The 19,102-nt window shown below is 51.9% G+C and overlaps 1 protein-coding gene across 1 annotated transcript; it reads right to left on the bottom strand.

Annotated features, from left to right (window-relative positions):
• Window positions 1–1,713: 1,713 nt before the first annotated feature.
• CHMP1B (charged multivesicular body protein 1B) lies at window positions 1,714–19,012 on the bottom strand. The gene is made up of 8 exons (XM_032978427.1): window positions 18,787–19,012; window positions 14,227–14,324; window positions 13,412–13,558; window positions 11,784–11,852; window positions 6,120–6,227; window positions 5,439–5,482; window positions 3,169–3,241; window positions 1,714–2,217 (listed from the first exon to the last, which is right to left on the bottom strand). Exons 1-8 carry the CDS (start codon window positions 18,803–18,805, stop codon window positions 2,173–2,175), a joined length of 603 nt encoding a protein of 200 aa, XP_032834318.1. The 5' UTR covers window positions 18,806–19,012; the 3' UTR covers window positions 1,714–2,172.
• Between the last annotated feature and the right edge of the window lie 90 nt (window positions 19,013–19,102).

Raw genomic sequence — 19,102 nt, 5'->3', positions numbered from 1 at the left:
TATCTAAATTCACCACGCAGACATTCATAGACTCACACCGATCCTTAGACTCTCCACAGAGATCCATGGACTCACCACGCAGAGACCCATATACTCATCACACACGAATAACCGCACTGCACAGAGACCCATAGACTCACCACACGCGGACCCATATACTCACAGAGCCATATACTGACACTGAGATCCAGAGACTCGCCACACTGATCCAAACACTCACCACACAGACCCATAGACTCACACAGCAATATAATAACAGATCCGTACATTCGCCACAGACCCATAAGCTCAAGACGTAGACCTATAGACGCATCACACAGACTCATCACACACACACCAATATACTCACTGCACAGAGGCACATAGACTTGCACACAGCCATATATTGACAGATTCATAGACTCACCACACAGACCCAGATTCATTATACAGATAAAGTCACCACAGAGATCCATAGACTCGCCACACAGACCCAGGCTCACATAGCCATAGATTAACACTGAGATCTGTAGATTTGCCACAGATCCAGACTCACCACACAGAGGCCCATTGATTACCACACAGAGATCCATAGACTAAACTAAAAACTTTACTCCAGGTAAGGCTATTGAGCAATTAGCTATTTTTCAGAAGTGACAAGGCCACAAGTGATCGCTCAATGACATGGCTTTATCATATGGAAATGTATAGAAGCTAAATAATCTCAATCTGAATATTTATGTATACTGGAGGAATCCGATCTGCTATAAACCTCTATCACGGGGAGCAGGGTTAGCTTTTTCAGAATCGACCTGGCCACAATGATAAAATTATCGCTTGCAACCTTCCACAGCTAGCTGAGATCAGACCACTGTTTCAATGAGGTCCTGGATGTACACCCACCACCGGAGTGGGAGAATGACAAGCGTATCTGACAGATGACAAGCTTATGGTCAGTGGGCAGATCAGCTCCACGTTAGGTCCTGGTGTCAAGGACATGGACCCACATCCGCTGTTGCGTCTCTAGTCCAGCAAATATTCTTGCTTGGACCTGGAATGCATCCATGATGTCTGGACACACCGATGCCAGAACAGCGTGTTGATAATTACAGGCCCATTGGATGCCCATGCCTTCCAATAACACCAGCCTAGGTGCCAGCATCATGACCCACGCGGGCATTAAGCTCACCCAACAGCATGACTCTATCCCGAGGGGCCACTTTAGCTCACACCTGTGATAGGTCATGTAATGCATCCGACTCATCGACCTTGCCTGGATCCTTCCACTGATGCTCATCTTCGGTGGGGGCATAAGTAACAACCACCACCACTCCCTGCCACTGGTTGATGGGAAGGCGAGCCCACAGTAACCTGGGGCTTCCAGCTTCCCACACCTCACTGCCACACTGACGCCCCCTTCATTCTTTTCTTCAGAACCACTCACCGTTTGGCAGTTTCTTGCCCCGAGTAGAGGACTGTCCACCTCTGGCTGGAGCCAGAGCTAGTCCACCGGACCTGAATACCGCAGAGACCTAGGTGGTACCAGTCCAGCTCCCGACAGAGGAGTGACAGCCTCTCCTCCGCAGTGGGCATTCAAACATTGCACATGGCCACCTGCAGTGGCTTTATGTTTCTGAAGAAACCCTGAAGGTAAGGATTCAGTCTCCTGGCTCAACCATGTAAAATATATATCCACACACCACACACAGACTTGCACACGCAGACACAATCCAGTGGTGTTCTCTGTTAGTCTGATGAGACGTTTAATAATATTCATCATCCGTTTTTTTTGTACAAGAGAAGCCCAACTCATAAATACAACCGCTTCAAGCAGCAGCAATACCAACTACAACTACTACAACAGAGACACAAAGAGACAGCGACCTCAAGAGCGACGGACAGAGATACGGTGAGAGACTGATGCACAGATACAGATGTGGTGTGAGCATGTCTCTGTATTCACATGCAGATTATAATGAATTTTTTTAAATCAATAACTCTAAACTAAAAATAAAATAGAAGCCCCCGTAGCTTTGAGTCCCTGTGTACCGTCTCCCAGTCCTCATGTTTTTCTTGCTCCCATGTCTCCGTGTCTCCATGTCTCTGTCTCTGCATCTGTGTCCCTGTGTATGTGTCCCCGTGTCTGATGTGTGCCCGTGTATGTGTGTGTGCCCGTGTATGTGTCCCCGTGTCTCAGACTTGGTCTCGCAGTTTTGCCAAACGTTGAGACAATTCATCCTGAAGACACAGAAATGGGAAAATATGGTTAGTGAGCGAGAGACAGTGGGTGAGTGGTTGTGTAGGTTGGTGAGTAAATGGGTTGGTGACTGAGTGTATGAGTGGCTGAGCGAGTGGGTGAATGGGTGAGTAGGTGGTTGAGTGGGTGGGTGAGTTGGTGAGTAGCTGAGTGAGAGGCTGAGAGTGGGGGGTTAAGTGCATAAGTGAGTGTGTGAATGGGTAAGTTAGTGAGTGGGTGGGCATGCGACTGAGTTGGTGAGTGGGTGGGTAAGAGAGTGGTTAAGTGCATAAGTGAGTGGCTAAATGGGTGAGTGGGTGGGTGAAAGGGTTAGTGGGTGAGGGAGAGTGAGTGGATGAATGAGTGGGTGAGTGCATGAGTGGGTGGGTGCCTGAGTAAGCTGGTGAGTGGGTGAGAGAGTGTTTAAGTGCATAAGTGACTGGGTGAGTAGGTGGGTGAGTAGGTGGGTGAGTGGATAAGTTAGTGAGGGAGTGGGTGAGTGAGTTGGTGAGTGAGTCAGGGGGGTGAGTGGGTGAGTCGGGGGATGAGTGGGTGAGTGCGTGAGTAGATGAGTGAGTGCGTTAGTGAGTGGGTTGGTGAGTGGATGAGTGAGTTGGTGGGTGAGTAGGTGAATGAGTAGTTGGGTGAGTGGGCGAGTTCGTGAATGGATGAGCGAGTGGGTGGTTGAGTGAGTGGGTGGGTGAGTGAGCGAGTGGGTCAGTTTGCAAGTTAACACGTGGGTGAGTAGGTGGGAGAGTGGGTGGATGAGTGGCTGGGTGAGTGGATCGGTGAGAGTGAGTATGTGAGCGAGTGGGTAGGTGAGCGAGTGGGTAGGTGAGCGAGTGGGTAGGTGAGCGAGTATGAGTGAATGGTGAGTGGTTAGTTAGTGCGTGAGTTGGTGAGTGGGCGAGTGGTTGAGTGGGTAGGTGGGTGAGTGGGTTAGTAACTCTCACCTGCTCTGTGGAAGCCACACTTGATCCAATGGACCCGGCCTGACCCTGAGGCAGCTCCATGTTGAGATCCAACCTGAAACGACAATCGACACTGAGTCACGGAGCCGCAGCTGCAGTGCCATGGCTGGTGGCAGCGGTGGTGATGGGAGTGGTGGTGATGGGGTTCGTGATGGTGGTGGTGATGATGATTACAAGCCAATGGGCTGCACAGAAGTCTAGCAGCCTCCTGCTAACCATTGCTATTGAGCCGATCTGGCCCATGCCTCCCAATCACTCCAGCCCAGGTGCCTGCATCAAAACCCAAACCGGCACTAAAGTTACCTAAGCGGATGCCTCTATCCCGACAGATCATAGAAGGCATCTGACTCATCAGCTTTGCCTGCATCCATCCACTGATGTTCATCTTCAGTGGGGCCGTAAGCAACGACAACCACCACCACCATCATTCCTTACCTCCTGCTGATGGCGAGGAGAGCTCAGTCGCCTGGCACTCACAGCTTCCCACACCTCACCTCCACGCTCCCACGCCCCCATTAACAATTTTATTCAGAAGCAGAGCCACTCCCTATTGTCAGTTTTCTGCCCCTATTGGAGGACTGTACACCCCTCACAGTAACTGGAGGCAGAGCCAGTCCACCGGACCTCTTTTAATCCACAGAGGTCCAGGTAGTACCGGTCCAGCTCCCGACAGAGGAGTGGCATCCTTTCCTCCACAGCGAGGAGATATCTGCCTATTGACAATCGACTTGTCATCTGTATGAAGAAGTGCCTGCCATTTTTCTACTGCAGTAGTGGGTGTTCATATAAGACCCCATTCAAACACTCATTAGCGTTTGCAGCTGGGATTGGCATTGTCCTCCACTCCTCTCGATGCCGAAAGGATATGGGCGAGGTTCAGGACTGTGGCTCATGCAGCTGTAATGGCTGAATTACATATACAGTGCAGACCTCCCCAGAGACCCTGGCTGACGGAGGTGTTCTGGCTGGATGATAGTAGCCAACAGGCAAACTCCATTTATAAGATCACACATCCATTAATAAGGTTTATCGTAGCCTTTGCTCCGAGGTTCGGAGAGCCATGCGGTGCTGCAAGGATGAGTGGGGGTTGCAGGTTGCAGAGGAGATGGAATCTGCCTCAGTAGCTCGTGATCAAAAATCACTCCGATTCTATCAAAAAAGTAACTTGCAGTGCCACACTTATCTCCAATCTTAGGGGAAATAATGGTGATCCGATCTCCAACCCCCAGGAGTAAGTTTGCAGGTTTTCTGAGGATATCTGTGAGGTCTTGGGAGAAGGGAAACCCCTCAGTTCAGATCAAATCATGGGGGCAAGCGGGGATGACCCTGCTGGGGCTGCTGTGCCTCAAAACCTAAAAGTAGCCGCTTCCTGCGAATAGTTGTTTCATGTGCAAACTGTTGAGGAAGTATGAAGGGATATCCAGAGTCTAAGACCTGGTAAAGCGCTGGGAAGAGATGGCTTCTAACTGCGGAGGGTGGCTTTTGTGTGCAGACTGCCCTATATGACATCATTACAACAGTCTGGACCAATGGACGGGTTCCACAGAATTGAAAGGATGCCCTGGTGTTCCCCATTTTTAAAAAAGGTAACCGCACTGATTGCAATAACTACCAGGGCATCTACCTCCTCAGTGTGCTGGGAAAGGTCTTGGCCAGGATTATACTTAATTCAACATTGCCTTTCCAGGCACACTGAGGAGAAGCTTGCAGCGCCTCAATGTGGTTTCAGGTCAGGGCATTCCTGCACAGATGCCATTTTCCATCTCCATCTGCTACATCAGAGGTGTATGGAATTTTAGTAGGTCCTACATCTCTGCTTTATTAACCTGGTCAAGGCCTATGATACCATCAATAGGCCAGGACTCTGTGCTTTCGGGATCCCTGACTCTCTGTTCACGATCATTAAGGACCTTCAGGATGGTGGGCAGGCCCGGGTAAAGCTACGTGACCGGAAGTCCCGGAGTCAGAACCATTCCCTGTTCACCCCCTGTCACACCTAGTCTGGCACAAGTGCCGTAGTGATGTCACCGCCACTTGGTGGTGAATGGCGGCTGTTGTTGTTGATGATGGTGGTGAGATGAAGATGGTGGTTATGATGGTGCTGGTGATGGTGGTGATGATGGTGCTGGTGATGACGATGGTGGTAAATATGGTGATGATGGTGGTAATGATGGCGATAGTGGAAATAATGGTGATGGTAGTAGTGATGGTGATGATGGTGATTTTAATGAGGATGGTGTTGATGGCGTTACCCAGCCTCGTCCGCCATTTGGTGCATAAGCCCTTCAACTTCATGCTGTGAAATCACAAAACATCACCATCAGTAAAAGTAGCTGCATCACGATCATCATGCTCATCACTACAGCATAACACACAGCATCCCTAGGGCATTACACACAGCATCACTACAGCACCACTACAACTACAGCATCACTCCAGCATCACTACAGCATAGCACATTGCATCCCTACAGCATTACATAAAGCATCACACACAGCATCACTCTGGCATGACACACAACATTGCACAGCATCATGATAACATCACGACAGTATCCCACTACAGCATCACACAGTACCACACAACAGCATCACACACAGCACCACGCACAGCATCACGACAGCATCACGAACACCTTCAGTCGTCCCATTACGAGAGAGCACTTGACTCAGCCGAGTTCAGGGTTGAACCAGGAGCCGCATCTATCAGAGGTGCAGCTCTGGCCTGGCTCAGGCACAGCCTGGCCCTGCTGATGAGTCACTGAATGTCGAAACCAGTCCGAGACTGATGAGTGTGTGAGTGATTCGTGGCGAGTGATATCTGGTAAGTGAGCAGTGAGTGAGTGGTTAGTGAGTATATGGCAAGTGGTACATGGTGAGTGCTAAGACAGTGATGAGTGATTGGTGGGTGAGTGGTGAGCGAGTGGCAAGTACCTGTGGAGTGGTGAGTGTGGTAGAGCTGCTCATCGTGTCCTCCATCTGTGCAGTTTGAACGTCCAGGGTCTCAAACTGAGATTCAAACTTATCCATGAGTGCCGAGATCTGGGACACGGGGAGGAGAGATAGTGAGGAGATATGGGGAGACAATGGGAGAAATGGGGGAGGTATTGGGAGACACAGTGACCCTAAACCCCCAAGGTGGCCCGCGAAGTCCATGACAAACATCGGTAAACCTCATCCTCGAGCATTTATTGTTCTGGCTGGCGATTTGAACTCTGTTTCACCCCGAGACCACTGCGAGTGCACTGGTCTGTGCCCTATTGTTACCCAGCCTCCTAGAGGCCCAAACACCCTCGACTGCATCTTTGTTTCCAGGGAGCATCATGACCACGTGGAGGTCGTGAAGCCTGTAATCAAAACTGACCACCTGACAATAATCGCGCATTCTGGCCACACGGAAATGCAAGCCAACAAAACCAGATTTCCATAAAACCTTCCGGAAAAGGGGCCCCTACTCAACATGCCAGGTTTCTTGACAACGCAGCTCCTCCTGTCATCCGAATCCGGCACTCAAGCAGCCTTAGAACCATTTTTACACTACCGCACTTGCTACCTTCAAATTAATTCCACCCAGAAGGCTCTGTTACCCTCACCGCACGTGATCCATCTTTTGTTACACCTGAAATGAAAGCTGACCTGCGACTCAAGAATAAATTGATTCGAGTAGGCCGACTTGAGGAAGCCATTGCACTTGCAGCTCGCATCGGCAGAAACATTACCGGTCGCAATACCACTGCACTTGTCACGGCAGATCCTGGACTGGATGCGAAGGGGATGTGGGCTAATGTTTGGCGCCTCTCTTGCCATGACTACACACGTGAAGTACCCGCATCCATCACTGCGCACACCCTTAATGCCCATTATGCCACTATTTCCCATGATCACTCATACACCGTCACCAGTAGGAAGTCCACAGCTTCAGCTGCCAACCCAAACCACCACATCTCTGAGGCACGAGATATTCACCATTCTGGACAAGCTTTGCCACACAGCCACTGGCCCCGACAACCCCCCAGCTCAGATTCTCTGTTTTGGTTCCTCGATATTTTGCCGGCCCATTGTCCAGCTATTTAATTTGTCTCTCTCCTCCTTGACTGTTCCTGAAAAGTGGAAGCGAGCCTCCATCAATCCTATAACTGAGATTTCCACCCCTTTAAGTCTTTCTGACTTCAGACCAATATCCATCGCTTGTTTGATCGAGTTATCTAGGATGCTTGAAAGGATTGTAAGGACATTCATCTATCCCATTCATGCGCAACCCACCACCCTCCTGGACTTTCTCCGATAAATTTGTCTTCCACCCTTCAGGCTCCACCACTGCTGCCCTCGTCGCCATACTCTACACTGTTGCTGTCATGGCTCACCACAAACAAGTACGTTCGTGTCATCTGCCTGGACTTCAGAAAAGTCTTTGACACTGTCGATCATGCTTGTTGACTTGAGAGACCCTCAATCGTGCATGTGATAGACACGGGGAGAGACACGGTGAGAGAGTCGGTGAGAGAGTCGGTGAGAGACACGGTGAGAGACACGGTGAGACAACACGTGAGAGACACAGCGAGAGAGACAGGAAGAGACATGGGAGAGGCATAGTTAGGCACATCGAGAGACACGGTGAGACAGTGAGAGATAGTGAGCCACACGGTGGAAAACACAGTGAGAGACACGGTGAGAGACACAGTGAGACACACGGGAAGAAACATGGTGAGGCACAGTGAGAGACACAGTGAGAGACACAGTGAGAGACACAGTGAGAGACACGGGGAGAGGCACAGTGAGAGACACGCTGAGACATGGTTAGGCACAATGAGATACGGTGAGAGACACGGTGAGAGACACGGTGAGAGACACAGTGAGAGACACAGTGAGAGACACAGTGAGAGACACAGTGAGAGACACAGTGAGAGACACGCTGAGACATGGTTAGGCACAATGACAGATACGGTGAGAGACATGGTGAGAGACACGGTGAGAGACACAGTGAGAGACACGGTGAGAGACATAGTTAGAGACACAGTGAGAGACACAGTGAGAGACACAGTGAGAGACACAGTGAGAGACACAGTGAGAGACACGCTGAGACATGGTTAGGCACAATGAGAGACACGGTGAGAGACACGGTGAGAGACACAGTGAGAGACACGGTGAGAGACATAGTTAGAGACACGGTGAGAGACACAGTGAGAGACACAGTGAGAGACACAGTGAGAGACACAGTGAGAGACACGCTGAGACATGGTTAGGCACAATGAGAGACACGGTGAGAGACACGGTGAGAGACACAGTGAGAGACACAGTGAGAGGCACAGCGAGAGACACAGTGAGAGACACAGTGAGAGACACGCTGAGACATGGTTAGGCACAATGACAGATACGGTGAGAGACATGGTGAGAGACACGGTGAGAGACACAGTGAGAGACACGGTGAGAGACATAGTTAGAGACACAGTGAGAGACACAGTGAGAGACACAGTGAGAGACACAGTGAGAGACACGGGGAGAGACACAGTGAGAGACACAGTGAGAGACACGGGGAGAGACACAGTGAGAGACACAGTGAGAGACACGGTGAGAGACACAGTGAGAGACACAGTGAGAGACACAGTGAGAGACACAGTGAGAGACACAGTGAGAGACAATGAGAGACACAGTGAGAGACAATGAGAGACAATGAGAGACACAGTGAGAGACACAGTGAGAGACACGCTGAGACATGGTTAGGCCCAATGAGAGATACGGTGAAAGACACAGTGAGAGATACAGTGAGAGACACGGGGAGAGGCAGAGTGAGAGACACAGTGAGAGACACAGTGAGAGACACGGGGAGAGGCACATTGAGAGATACGGGGTGACACAGTAACATACACGGTGAGGCAGAATAAGAGAAATCCGAAGGCACAGTGATGGACACGGGGAGACACAGTGATAGACACAGTGAGAGACACAGGGAGAGACACAGGGAGAGACACAGGGAGAGACACAGGGAGAGACACAGGGAGAGACACAGGGAGAGGGGGAGACACAGTGAGAGACACGGTGAGACACGGGGAGACATGGTTAGGCACAATGAGAGACACAGTGAGAGGCACGGTGAGAGGCACAGTGAGAGACACGCTGAGACATGGTTAGGCACAGTGAGATACGGTGAGAGACACGGTGAGAGATACGGTGAGAGACATAGTTAGAGACACAGGGAGAGACACAGTGAGAGACACAGTGAGAGACACAGGGAGAGACACAGTGAGAGACACAGGGAGAGACACAGGCACAGACACAGGGAGAGACACAGGGAGAGACACGGTGAGAGACACAGTGAGAGACACAGGAAGAGACACAGTGAGAGACACAGGGAGAGACACATGGAGAGACACAGTGAGAGACACAGGGAGAGACACGGTGAGAGACACAGTGAGAGACACAGGGAGAGACACAAGGAGAGACACGGTGAGAGACACAGGGAGAGACAGAGAGACACAGGGAGAGACACAGGGAGAGACACAGTGAGAGACACAGGGAGAGACACAGGGAGAGACACGGTGAGAGACACAGGGAGAGACACAGTGAGAGACACAGGAAGAGACACAGGGAGAGACACAGGCAGAGACACATGGAGAGACACAGGGAGAGACACAGGAAGAAACACAGGGAGAGACACAGGGAGAGACACGGTGAGAGACACGGTGAGAGACACAGTGAGAGACACAGGGAGAGACACAGGGAGAGACACAGAAAGAGACACAGGGAGAGACACATGGAGAGACACAGGAAGAGACACAGGCAGAGACACATGGAGAGACACAGTGAGAGACACGGTGAGAGACACAGTGAGAGACACGGTGAGAGACACAGGAAGAGACACAGTGAGAGACACGGTGAGAGACACATGGAGAGACACAGTGAGAGACACAGGGAGAGACACAGGGAGAGACACGGTGAGAGACACAGGGAGAGACACAGGAAGAGGCACAGTGAGAGACACAGGGAGAGACACAGTGAGAGACACAGGGAGAGACACAGGGAGAGACACAGGAAGAGACACGGTGAGAGACACAGGGAGAGACACAGAGAGACACAGGGAGAGACACAGGAAGAGACACGGTGAGAGACACAGTGAGAGACACGGTGAGAGACACAGGAAGAGACACAGTGAGAGACACGGTGAGAGACACAGGGGAGAGACACAAGGAGAGACACAGGCAGAGACACAGGGAGAGACACAGGGAGAGACACAGGGAGAGACACGGTGAGAGACACAGGGAGAGACACGGTGAGAGACACAGGCAGAGACACAGGGAGAGACACAGGAAGAGACACAGGCAGAGACACATGGAGAGACACAGTGAGAGACACGGTGAGAGACACAGTGAGAGACACGGTGAGAGACACAGGAAGAGACACAGTGAGAGACACGGTGAGAGACTCATGGAGAGACACAGTGAGAGACACAGGGAGAGACACAGGGAGAGACACGGTGAGAGACACAGGGAGAGACACAGGAAGAGGCACAGTGAGAGACACAGGGAGAGACACAGTGAGAGACACAGGGAGAGACACAGGGAGAGACACAGGAAGAGACACGGTGAGAGACACAGGGAGAGACACAGTGAGACACATGGAGAGACACAGGAAGAGACACGGTGAGAGACACAGTGAGAGACACGGTGAGAGACACAGGAAGAGACACAGTGAGAGACACGGTGAGAGACACAGGGGAGAGACACAAGGAGAGACACAGGCAGAGACACAGGGAGAGACACAGGGAGAGACACAGGGAGAGACACGGTGAGAGACACAGGGAGAGACACGGTGAGAGACACAGGCAGAGACACAGGGAGAGACACAGGGTGAGACACAGGGAGAGACACAAGGAGAGACACGGTGAGAGACACAGGGGAGAGACACAGGGAGAGGCACAGTGAGAGACACAGGGAGAGACACAGGGAGAGACACGGTGAGAGACACAGGGAGAGACACGGTGAGAGACACAGGCAGAGACACAGTGAGAGACACAGGGTGAGACACAGGGAGAGACACAAGGAGAGACACGGTGAGAGACACAGGGGAGAGACACAGGGAGAGGCACAGTGAGAGACACAGGGAGAGACACAGTGAGAGACACAGGGAGAGACACATGGAGAGACACAGGGAGAGACACAGGAAGAGACACAGTGAAGACACAGGGAGAGACACATGGAGAGACACAGGCAGAGACACAGGGAGAGACACAGGGAGAGACACGGGGAGAGACACGGTGAGAGACACAGGGAGAGACACAGGGAGAGACACAGGGAGAGACACAGGGAGAGACACAGTGAGAGACACAGGGTGAGACACAGGGAGAGACACAAGGATAGACACGGTGAGAGACACAGGGGAGAGACACAGGGAGAGGCACAGTGAGAGACACAGGGAGAGACACAGTGAGAGACACAGGGAGAGACACATGGAGAGACACAGGGAGAGACACAGGAAGAGACACAGTGAAGACACAGGGAGAGACACATGGAGAGACACAGTGAGAGACACAGGAAGAGACACGGTGAGAGACACGGTGAGAGACACGGTTAGGCAGCCAGACGCATGGGGAGGCAGTCTCACCTTCTCTAGGTTCATGCTCTTCAGAGCAGCGTCCATGCTCTTCACTACCCCAGCCATAGACTTCGTGACCTGAGAGAGAGGTAGAGAGAGGCACAGGGAGAGAGATACAAAGCGCTTGAGTGATTGTCTCAATGTGGGGAGCAGTGGCGCGGCAGTTCCTGCGCCGCGCTACGAACCCGACGAGCCAGATTCGATTCCCGCTCACGGTCAACAGCAGCAATTATCTGAACCGGTCCTGGCCCTCTCCGAGGTAGAATCCTGCAAGGAGTACCTGGTGCAGTGTGCAGTAAACATCGCCACTGGGGAGACAAAGGCCGCTGAGTGTAGTGCTAGCACCGTGACAACCCCCTTGTGTGTCACAGTGCAGGCCTTCATGGGTGCTTGCCCCAAGAGTCTGCTAATGGAGGATATTTATCAATATATGGGAATCACCTGGCCCCGGAGTGCACCTGGCCCGGCACAAATGCCATGGTGATGTCACCGCCACTTTGTGGCGAGTGCCGGCTATTGTTTGGTTTGTTGTGTGGGGAGAAGTAGTGCAGTGGTTATGACAATGTGCCACTAACCCAACGACCCGAGTTTAATTCCCCGCTAACCTAGGTCGACTCGTGTTATGTATGCTGACGAACTGGTAATTGCTGCTAATGCTGAGGAGTTGGAGACTCTACAGATGAACCTGGAGTGTGTCACTAAGAGGTTGGGCCTTACCGTCGAACCCGACCAAAACAAAGCACTTGCCTGGGAATTGTATGTCAAACACTCCACACCCTCCACTCCCCATGAGTGGTGGGGCAGTTTTTGGGGAGAGTGAGAAGTTCCTGTACCTGGGCAGTTTGCTTATGACCAACTGCAGTTTGGCAGTGCAGGTCTCACCCCAAATCAGACGAGCGGCATTATCTTTTCATCGGCTGCGTAACGCTGCAGTGTGGAAGCTACCTGGTCTGTCGCTCCATACGAAGCTCCGGGTCTTCTCGGCCACAGTTATGCCCTCCCTTGTCTATGCTTGCAAAACGTAGACCCCTTTCAACAAACACCTCTGCTGGTTTGAAACATTCAGGTTGGCTTGCCTACAATCCATCCTTGTATTAACTAGGCTCGATTGTGTGAGGAGCCCACAATTCCTTGAAAGATATGGACACAGTCCCATCATTGGGCTCCTCTGGCAGATGAGGCTGTGTTGGCTGGGTCATGTAGGCCGCATGCCCAGCTACTGCATGCCCAAGCACCTTGTTTGGCCGGATAGAGGGGGCTAAATGGGCACGGCATGGGCTGGAGATAAAATGGACTGATGCGGTATAGGATGTGGAGTTGAGTGCAGCTGGTGCATCTGCCAATGATCTCAGTCAGTTAATCCATTGGCACGTGGGTCTGTCCCTTGACCTCCTGCCAGCAGGCATTCGACACTTCACGTGGCCTTAACATGCACACAGCCTGGCAAAATCGCAGCGGTGAAGTCACCGCCACTTAGCGGCGAATGGCGATTGTCGTTGTGTCTGTACGTGTGTCTTTGTGTGCCTCGATGCGTCTTTGCGTGAGTGTGAATGTCTGTACGCGAGTGCGTGTCTGTAAGTGAACACGTGTCTCTACGTGCACGTAGCGTGCATGCGCACTGTCCATGGGTTTGGCACCTTGCCCATGGTGACGGCGGTCTGCACGCGGGCCGACACGGCATCCACACGAGCGCTCATGCGCAAGTAGTTGAGCGATTGGTTCTTCTGTCGGATCGCATTCTCTGCGTGGATCCGCGCCACCTCCATGTTGCCCTTCGCGATCGCCTACACAGCACGCACGCGCCAGGCTAGGTGCACACTCATTCACAGATAGTCACATATACTCATGTGTGCACCAGGATAGGTAACCATTTTCACACTCGCATACAAATATGCATACATGTATGACAGTCTAGGTGACGCTCATTCACAGACATGCGTGTGTGCCCATGCTAGGTCAGAATCAGAATCTTTCACAAAGTTTGTTTATCCTAGAGGAATCCGATGACCTGTAAAAGCTTTTTTTCACAGATGTCCAGTAGGACATCAAGGTGCACACTCACTCACACTCACAGACACGCATGTGTCTGCCAGGCTAAGAGCAAGCTCACATACTCACAGGTGTGTGCACCAGCCTAGGTGCACAACACAAAGATCTTCCCGTATAGCCTTGACAGACTTTTGGGGCAAGCGCTGACAGAATAGCGCCTATGAAGGCCAGAACAGCACAGTGTGGGTGGCAGCACCACGTTTGGCCCCATCTGTTTCCCTGGTGATGATATAATGACTACACACCGCTACACCAGGTACTCATTTTTGGGGTTCTTAGTGCAACATGCTGCTCGCCAAATCACTCACAGACGTGCCCTTGTGCCAGGCCAGGGGCATGCTCCACCCCTCTCCACTCCCTCCCCCCCCGCCTCCCATGCCAGGCTAGGTGCACACTCCCTCACCCTTTTCACTTTAGCCTTTTCAGTCTTCTCCTCCTTGTCGCACTTCTTGGAGCTCCGGGTCAGCTCCTTCGCAGCGAACTTCAGATTGAAAAGGTGCTCTGAGGTCACGGTCAAGGGGTCAACGGTCATCACAAGACCATCGCTCTAACCACAGCCAACACAACAGCAACCACCACAACCATCACCACCACAGCCGCAACAGCCACCAGAGACACCACAACGACCACAGCGACCACGACCATCACCACAAACCATCATCACAACTCCCATCCATCACAGTCATGGAGCTCACACCAGCACAACCACAACAGCCACCATCTGCCACTAAGTGGCGGTGACGTCATCACGGCGCTTGTTGCCAGACAAGGAGCACTTTGAGGCCACGTGATGTGTTGAAGGCTCACTGACAGGAGATGACGGGACAGACCCAGGTGCCATGGGTTGACTTGACTGAGATGACTGACAGAGATGCACCACCTGTGCCCCCGACTGTGCAAACGTTCATTTTCTGAGCGAGACCTCTGCTGTGAAACCGGAGTTGGTCATAAACACACTGCTCAGGTATGTAAAGCTCTCCACTCTCTCCACAACTGCTCCTTCACCAATGGGGAGTTGAGGGGGTGGCATCTGCAAGTAAATGAAAACAAATATAATTTACAACCTTCACCAGCGAGCCGAAACCAGCCCACTGTGGGTTTGAATGGGGTTCTAGGTGGACGCCCACCACCGCAGTGGAAGAATGGCAGGCACATCTGACAGATGACAATCTGATGGTAATTGGTCAGATCAGTTCCCACGGTAAGTCCTGGTGTCAAGGGCATGGACCTGCATCCGCTGTTAAGTCACTTTAAAACTATTTTAAACTAAACAATTTTTTTTATTTTACCAGGTATAGCCCACTAAGCTATTTGCTCTTTTTCAGAAGCGACCTGACCACAATTGACAGCTCAATGAAGTGGCCAATCTTGTGAAAAATTTATAGCATCAGCCAAATACTCTAAAACGCATGTTTCTAAATGTGGAGAAAAACCACCAAGCGGAGAGACACGCAAACTTCAAATAAACAGGTGTCAGAGTCGGGATGGAACCCACGACCTTCTGTATACCAAGCGAGGTAGTTAACATCTCGCCACCATGGCATCTTCTGTTGATGGGAACACGAGCCCACAGCAGCCTGAGACGTACAGCTTTCCCCGCCTCACCCCCACGCTCCCACACTCCCTTCATTCTTTTGTTCAGAAGCAGAGCCACTCCCTGTTGCTTGGCGATCCCCTCACCCTGAGGAGGAGTGTTGCTGACCCTTCACAGTGACCGGGGCCAGGGAGCCAGTCCACCGGACCTCCTGTCTTCCAGAGATGCAGGCGGTGTCGTTTTTTGCTGATGAAACCCGGTTTAAGAGCGGCTTGACTCACAGGGTAAAACGATAAACTTAAACTACCAATAGAGGAATGGCAGCTTCTCCACAGTGAGCATTCAAAATACTTCACTCACATCACGAAAGATCCCCCGTGCAGAGCCTTAACAAATTGTTGGGACACGTACTGGTTAGCGAGCACCTATGAAGGCCGGCACGGAACACTGGCGGGTGATGTGGATAGAACTACGCCAGACCGCCTTTGTCTCCCTCGTGGCCAGGTTTCAACATCGAACCAGGTACTTATTTAAGGCGGAGTCGACCTACGGGAGGCCCAAGCACCGGTGGCCGGGTTCGTAGCGCAGCACGCTAACCACTGCACCTTCCAGCATCAACACCCATCACCGACACCACTAAAGACAAAATATTCCCCGTATAACCTTAACAGACCTGTTGGAGTAAGTGTTGTTAGCGAGCAGCACCTATGAAGGCCGGTACGGCACACAAGGAAGTGGGTGGCCACCACCACAATGCCCGGCCGCCTTTGTCTCCCTAGCTGCGATATTTACACACCGCACCAGAGGAGAGTCAACCTAGGAGAGGGTCCAGGACCCATTCAGATAATCGTCTCTGGTGTTGCTCGTGAGCGGAAATCGAACTTGCCAGGTTCGTAACGCAGATCGCTAACAACCTCTACAACTCACTACCACTCCACCGACTGACACCACCACCATCATCATCACCACCACCACCCACCCTGGACATTGTCACCCTCGGTCAAATTGAAATTCCCGGACTGGGCGACCGAAACACGGCGAGGGTCGAGTCACATCCACAAGAGGCAGGAAACGCGAGCAGTCGCGGCCGCCTCTCTCGGCGGTAGGGTGTGTGGTGTGTGTGGTGTGTGTGGTGTGTGTGGTGTGGTGTGTGTGGTGTGTTGTGTGTGTGGTGGGGTGTGTGTTGTGTGTGGTGTGTGTGGTGTGTGTGGTGTGTGTGGAGTGGTGTGTGGTGTATGTGGTGTGGTGTGGTGTGTGTGGTGGTGTGTGTGGTGTGTGTGGTGGTGTGTGTGTGGTGTGTGTGTGGTGTATGTGTGGTGTATGTGGTGTGGTGTGGTGTGTGTGGTGGGGTGTGTGGTGGTGTGTGTGTGGTGTGTGTGGTGTGTGTGTGGTGGGGTGTGTGGTAAGGTGTGTGTGGTAAGGTGTGTGTGGTGTGTGTGGTGTATGGTGGGGTGTGTGGTGTGTGTGGTGTGTGTGGTGTATGTGGTGTGGTGTGTGTGGTGTGTGTGGTGTGTGTGTGGTGTGTGGTGGTGTGTGTGGTGTGTGTGGAGTGGTGTGTGGTGTGTGTGGTGTGTGTGGTGTATGTGGTGTGGTGTGTGTGGTGGTGTGTGTGGTGTGTGTGGTGGTGTGTGTGTGGTGTGTGTGTGGTGTGTGTGTGGTGTGTGTGGTGTGGTGTGGTGTGTGTGGTGGGGTGTGTGGTGGTGTGTGTGTGGTGTGTGTGGTGTGTGTGTGGTGGGGTGTGTGGTAAGGTGTGTGTGGTAAGGTGTGTGTGGTGTGTGTGGTGTATAGTGGGGTGTGTGGTGTGTGTGGTGTGTGTGGTGTATGTGGTGTGGTGTGTGTGGTGTGTGTGGTGTGTGTGGGGTGTGTGGTGGGGTGTGTGTGGTGGTGTGTGTGCGGTGTGTGTGTGGTGGGGTGTGTGTGGTGTGTGTGGTGTGTGTGGTGTATGTGTGGTGTGGTGTGTGTGGTGGTGTGTGTTGGGGTGTGTGGTGGGGTGTGTGTGGTGGTGTGTGTGGTGTGTGTGCGGTGTGTGTGGTGTATGTGGTGTGGTGTGTGGTGCGGTGTGTGGTGCGGTGTGTGGTGGTGTGGTGTGGTGTGTGTGGTGTGTGTGTGGTGTGTGGTGTGTGTGTGGTGTGTGCGGTGTGTGTGCTGTGTGTGCGGTGTCTGGTGGTGTGTGTGTGGTGTGTGTGGTGGGGTGTGTGGTGTGTGGTGTGTGTGGTGGGGTGTGTGGTGGGGTGTGTGGTGGGGTGTGTGTGATGTGGTGTGTGTGGTGTGTTGTGTGTGTGGTGGGGTGTGTGGTGTGTGGGTGTGTGGTGTGTGTGGTGTGTGTGGTGTGGTGTGTGTGGTGGGGTGTGTGGTGGGGTGTGTGGTGGGGTGTGTGGTGGGGTGTGTGGTGTATGTGGTGTGGTGTGTGTGGTGTGTGTGGTGTGTGTGGTGGGGTGTGTGGTGTGTGGTGGGGGGTGTGTGGTGGGGTGTGTGGAGTGTGTGTGGTGTGTGTGGTGGGGTGTGTCGTGTGTGCGGTGTGTGTGTGGTGTGTTGTGGGGTGTGTGGTGGGGTGTGTGTTGTAGTGGTGGTAGTTGTTTTAGTAGTGGTAGTTGTCGTAGTGGTAGTAGTGGTAGTTGTTTTAGTAGTGGTATTGTTTTAGTAGTGGTAGTTGTTGTAGTAGTGGTAGTTGTTTTAGTAGTGGTAGTTGTTGTAGTAGTGGTAGTTGTTTTAGTAGTGGTAGTTGTTGTAGTAGTGCAAGATGTTGTAGTAGTGGTAGTAGTTGTTGTAGTAGTGGTAGTTGTACTAGTGTAAGTTGTTGTAGTAGTGTAGTAAATGGTAGTTGTTTTAGTAGTGGTAGTTGTTGTAGTAGTTGTAGTAGTGGTAGTTGTTGTAGTAGTGGTAGTTGTTGTAGTAGTAGTTGTTGTAGTGGTGGTAGTTGTAGTAGTTGTAGTGGTGGTAGTTGTTGTAGTAGTTGTTGTAGTAGTTGTTGTAGTGGTGGTAGTTGTTGTAGTGTTGGTGGTAGTTGTTGTAGTTGTTGTAGTGGTGGTGGTAGTTGTTGTAGTGGTGGTAGTTGTTGTAGTAGTGGTAGTTGTAGTAGTGGTAGTTGTTGTAGTAGTAGTTGTAGTAGTGGTAGTAGTTGTGGGTGTTGTTGTTGTAGTAATAGTTGTAGTGGTGGTAGTTGTTGTAGTGGTGGTGGTTGTTGTAGTGGTAGTTGTTGTTGTAGTAGTTGTTGTAGTAGTTGTTGTAGTAGTTGTTGTAGTAGTTGTAGTGGTGGTAGTAGTTGTAGTGGTGGTAGTAGTTGTAGTGGTGGTAGTAGTTGTAGTGGTGGTAGTAGTTGTAGTGGTGGTAGTAGTTGTAGTGGTGGTAGTAGTTGTAGTGGTGGTAGTAGTTGTGGGTGTTGTTGTTGAGGCCTGGGCGCCGCGACTTCCGCAGCAGAGGGGAGGATACTCTCCATGGCCGCCGACATGACGCCGCCGCCGCTGCTGCCGCTCCTCGCTCTGTAGTGAGTGGAGTCCGCTCGTCCACCTCGTCAACCTCGTCTAGCGACTCACGCCTCACGCCTGTGGTGGACTCACGACTGTGGTGGACTCACGCCTGTGGTGGACTCACGCCTGTTGTGGACTCACCGCTCACAGTTCGCATCCAGAGCTCAGACAGTAGCAGGCCACGGCGCCATCTGATTGGCCGAGGCGTTAACGATATGTTAATTTAGTTGCGGACATCCGATTGGTTGCATATGCGTATGATGATTAATATATTCGCA

This window comes from Petromyzon marinus, chromosome 66 (assembly GCF_048934315.1).
Source record: "Petromyzon marinus isolate PM22_M1 ecotype Great Lakes invasive population chromosome 66, UKy_Petmar_22M1.pri1.0, whole genome shotgun sequence".
In the NCBI taxonomy this organism is placed as follows: Eukaryota; Metazoa; Chordata; class Hyperoartia; order Petromyzontiformes; family Petromyzontidae; genus Petromyzon; species Petromyzon marinus.
This window is presented reverse-complemented; position numbering and strand designations above follow the sequence as displayed.

Bases quoted from the DNA above. Each gene is read 5' to 3' on its own strand.
- CHMP1B (XM_032978427.1), bottom strand. The intron at 6,228-11,783 runs GTGAGACTGCCT...CCCGTGTCCCAG, and splicing joins AGAGCATGAACCTAGAGAAG to ATCTCGGCACTCATGGATAA. The intron at 2,218-3,168 runs GTGAGAGTTACT...CTGTGTCTTCAG, and splicing joins GTGTGGCTTCCACAGAGCAG to GATGAATTGTCTCAACGTTT.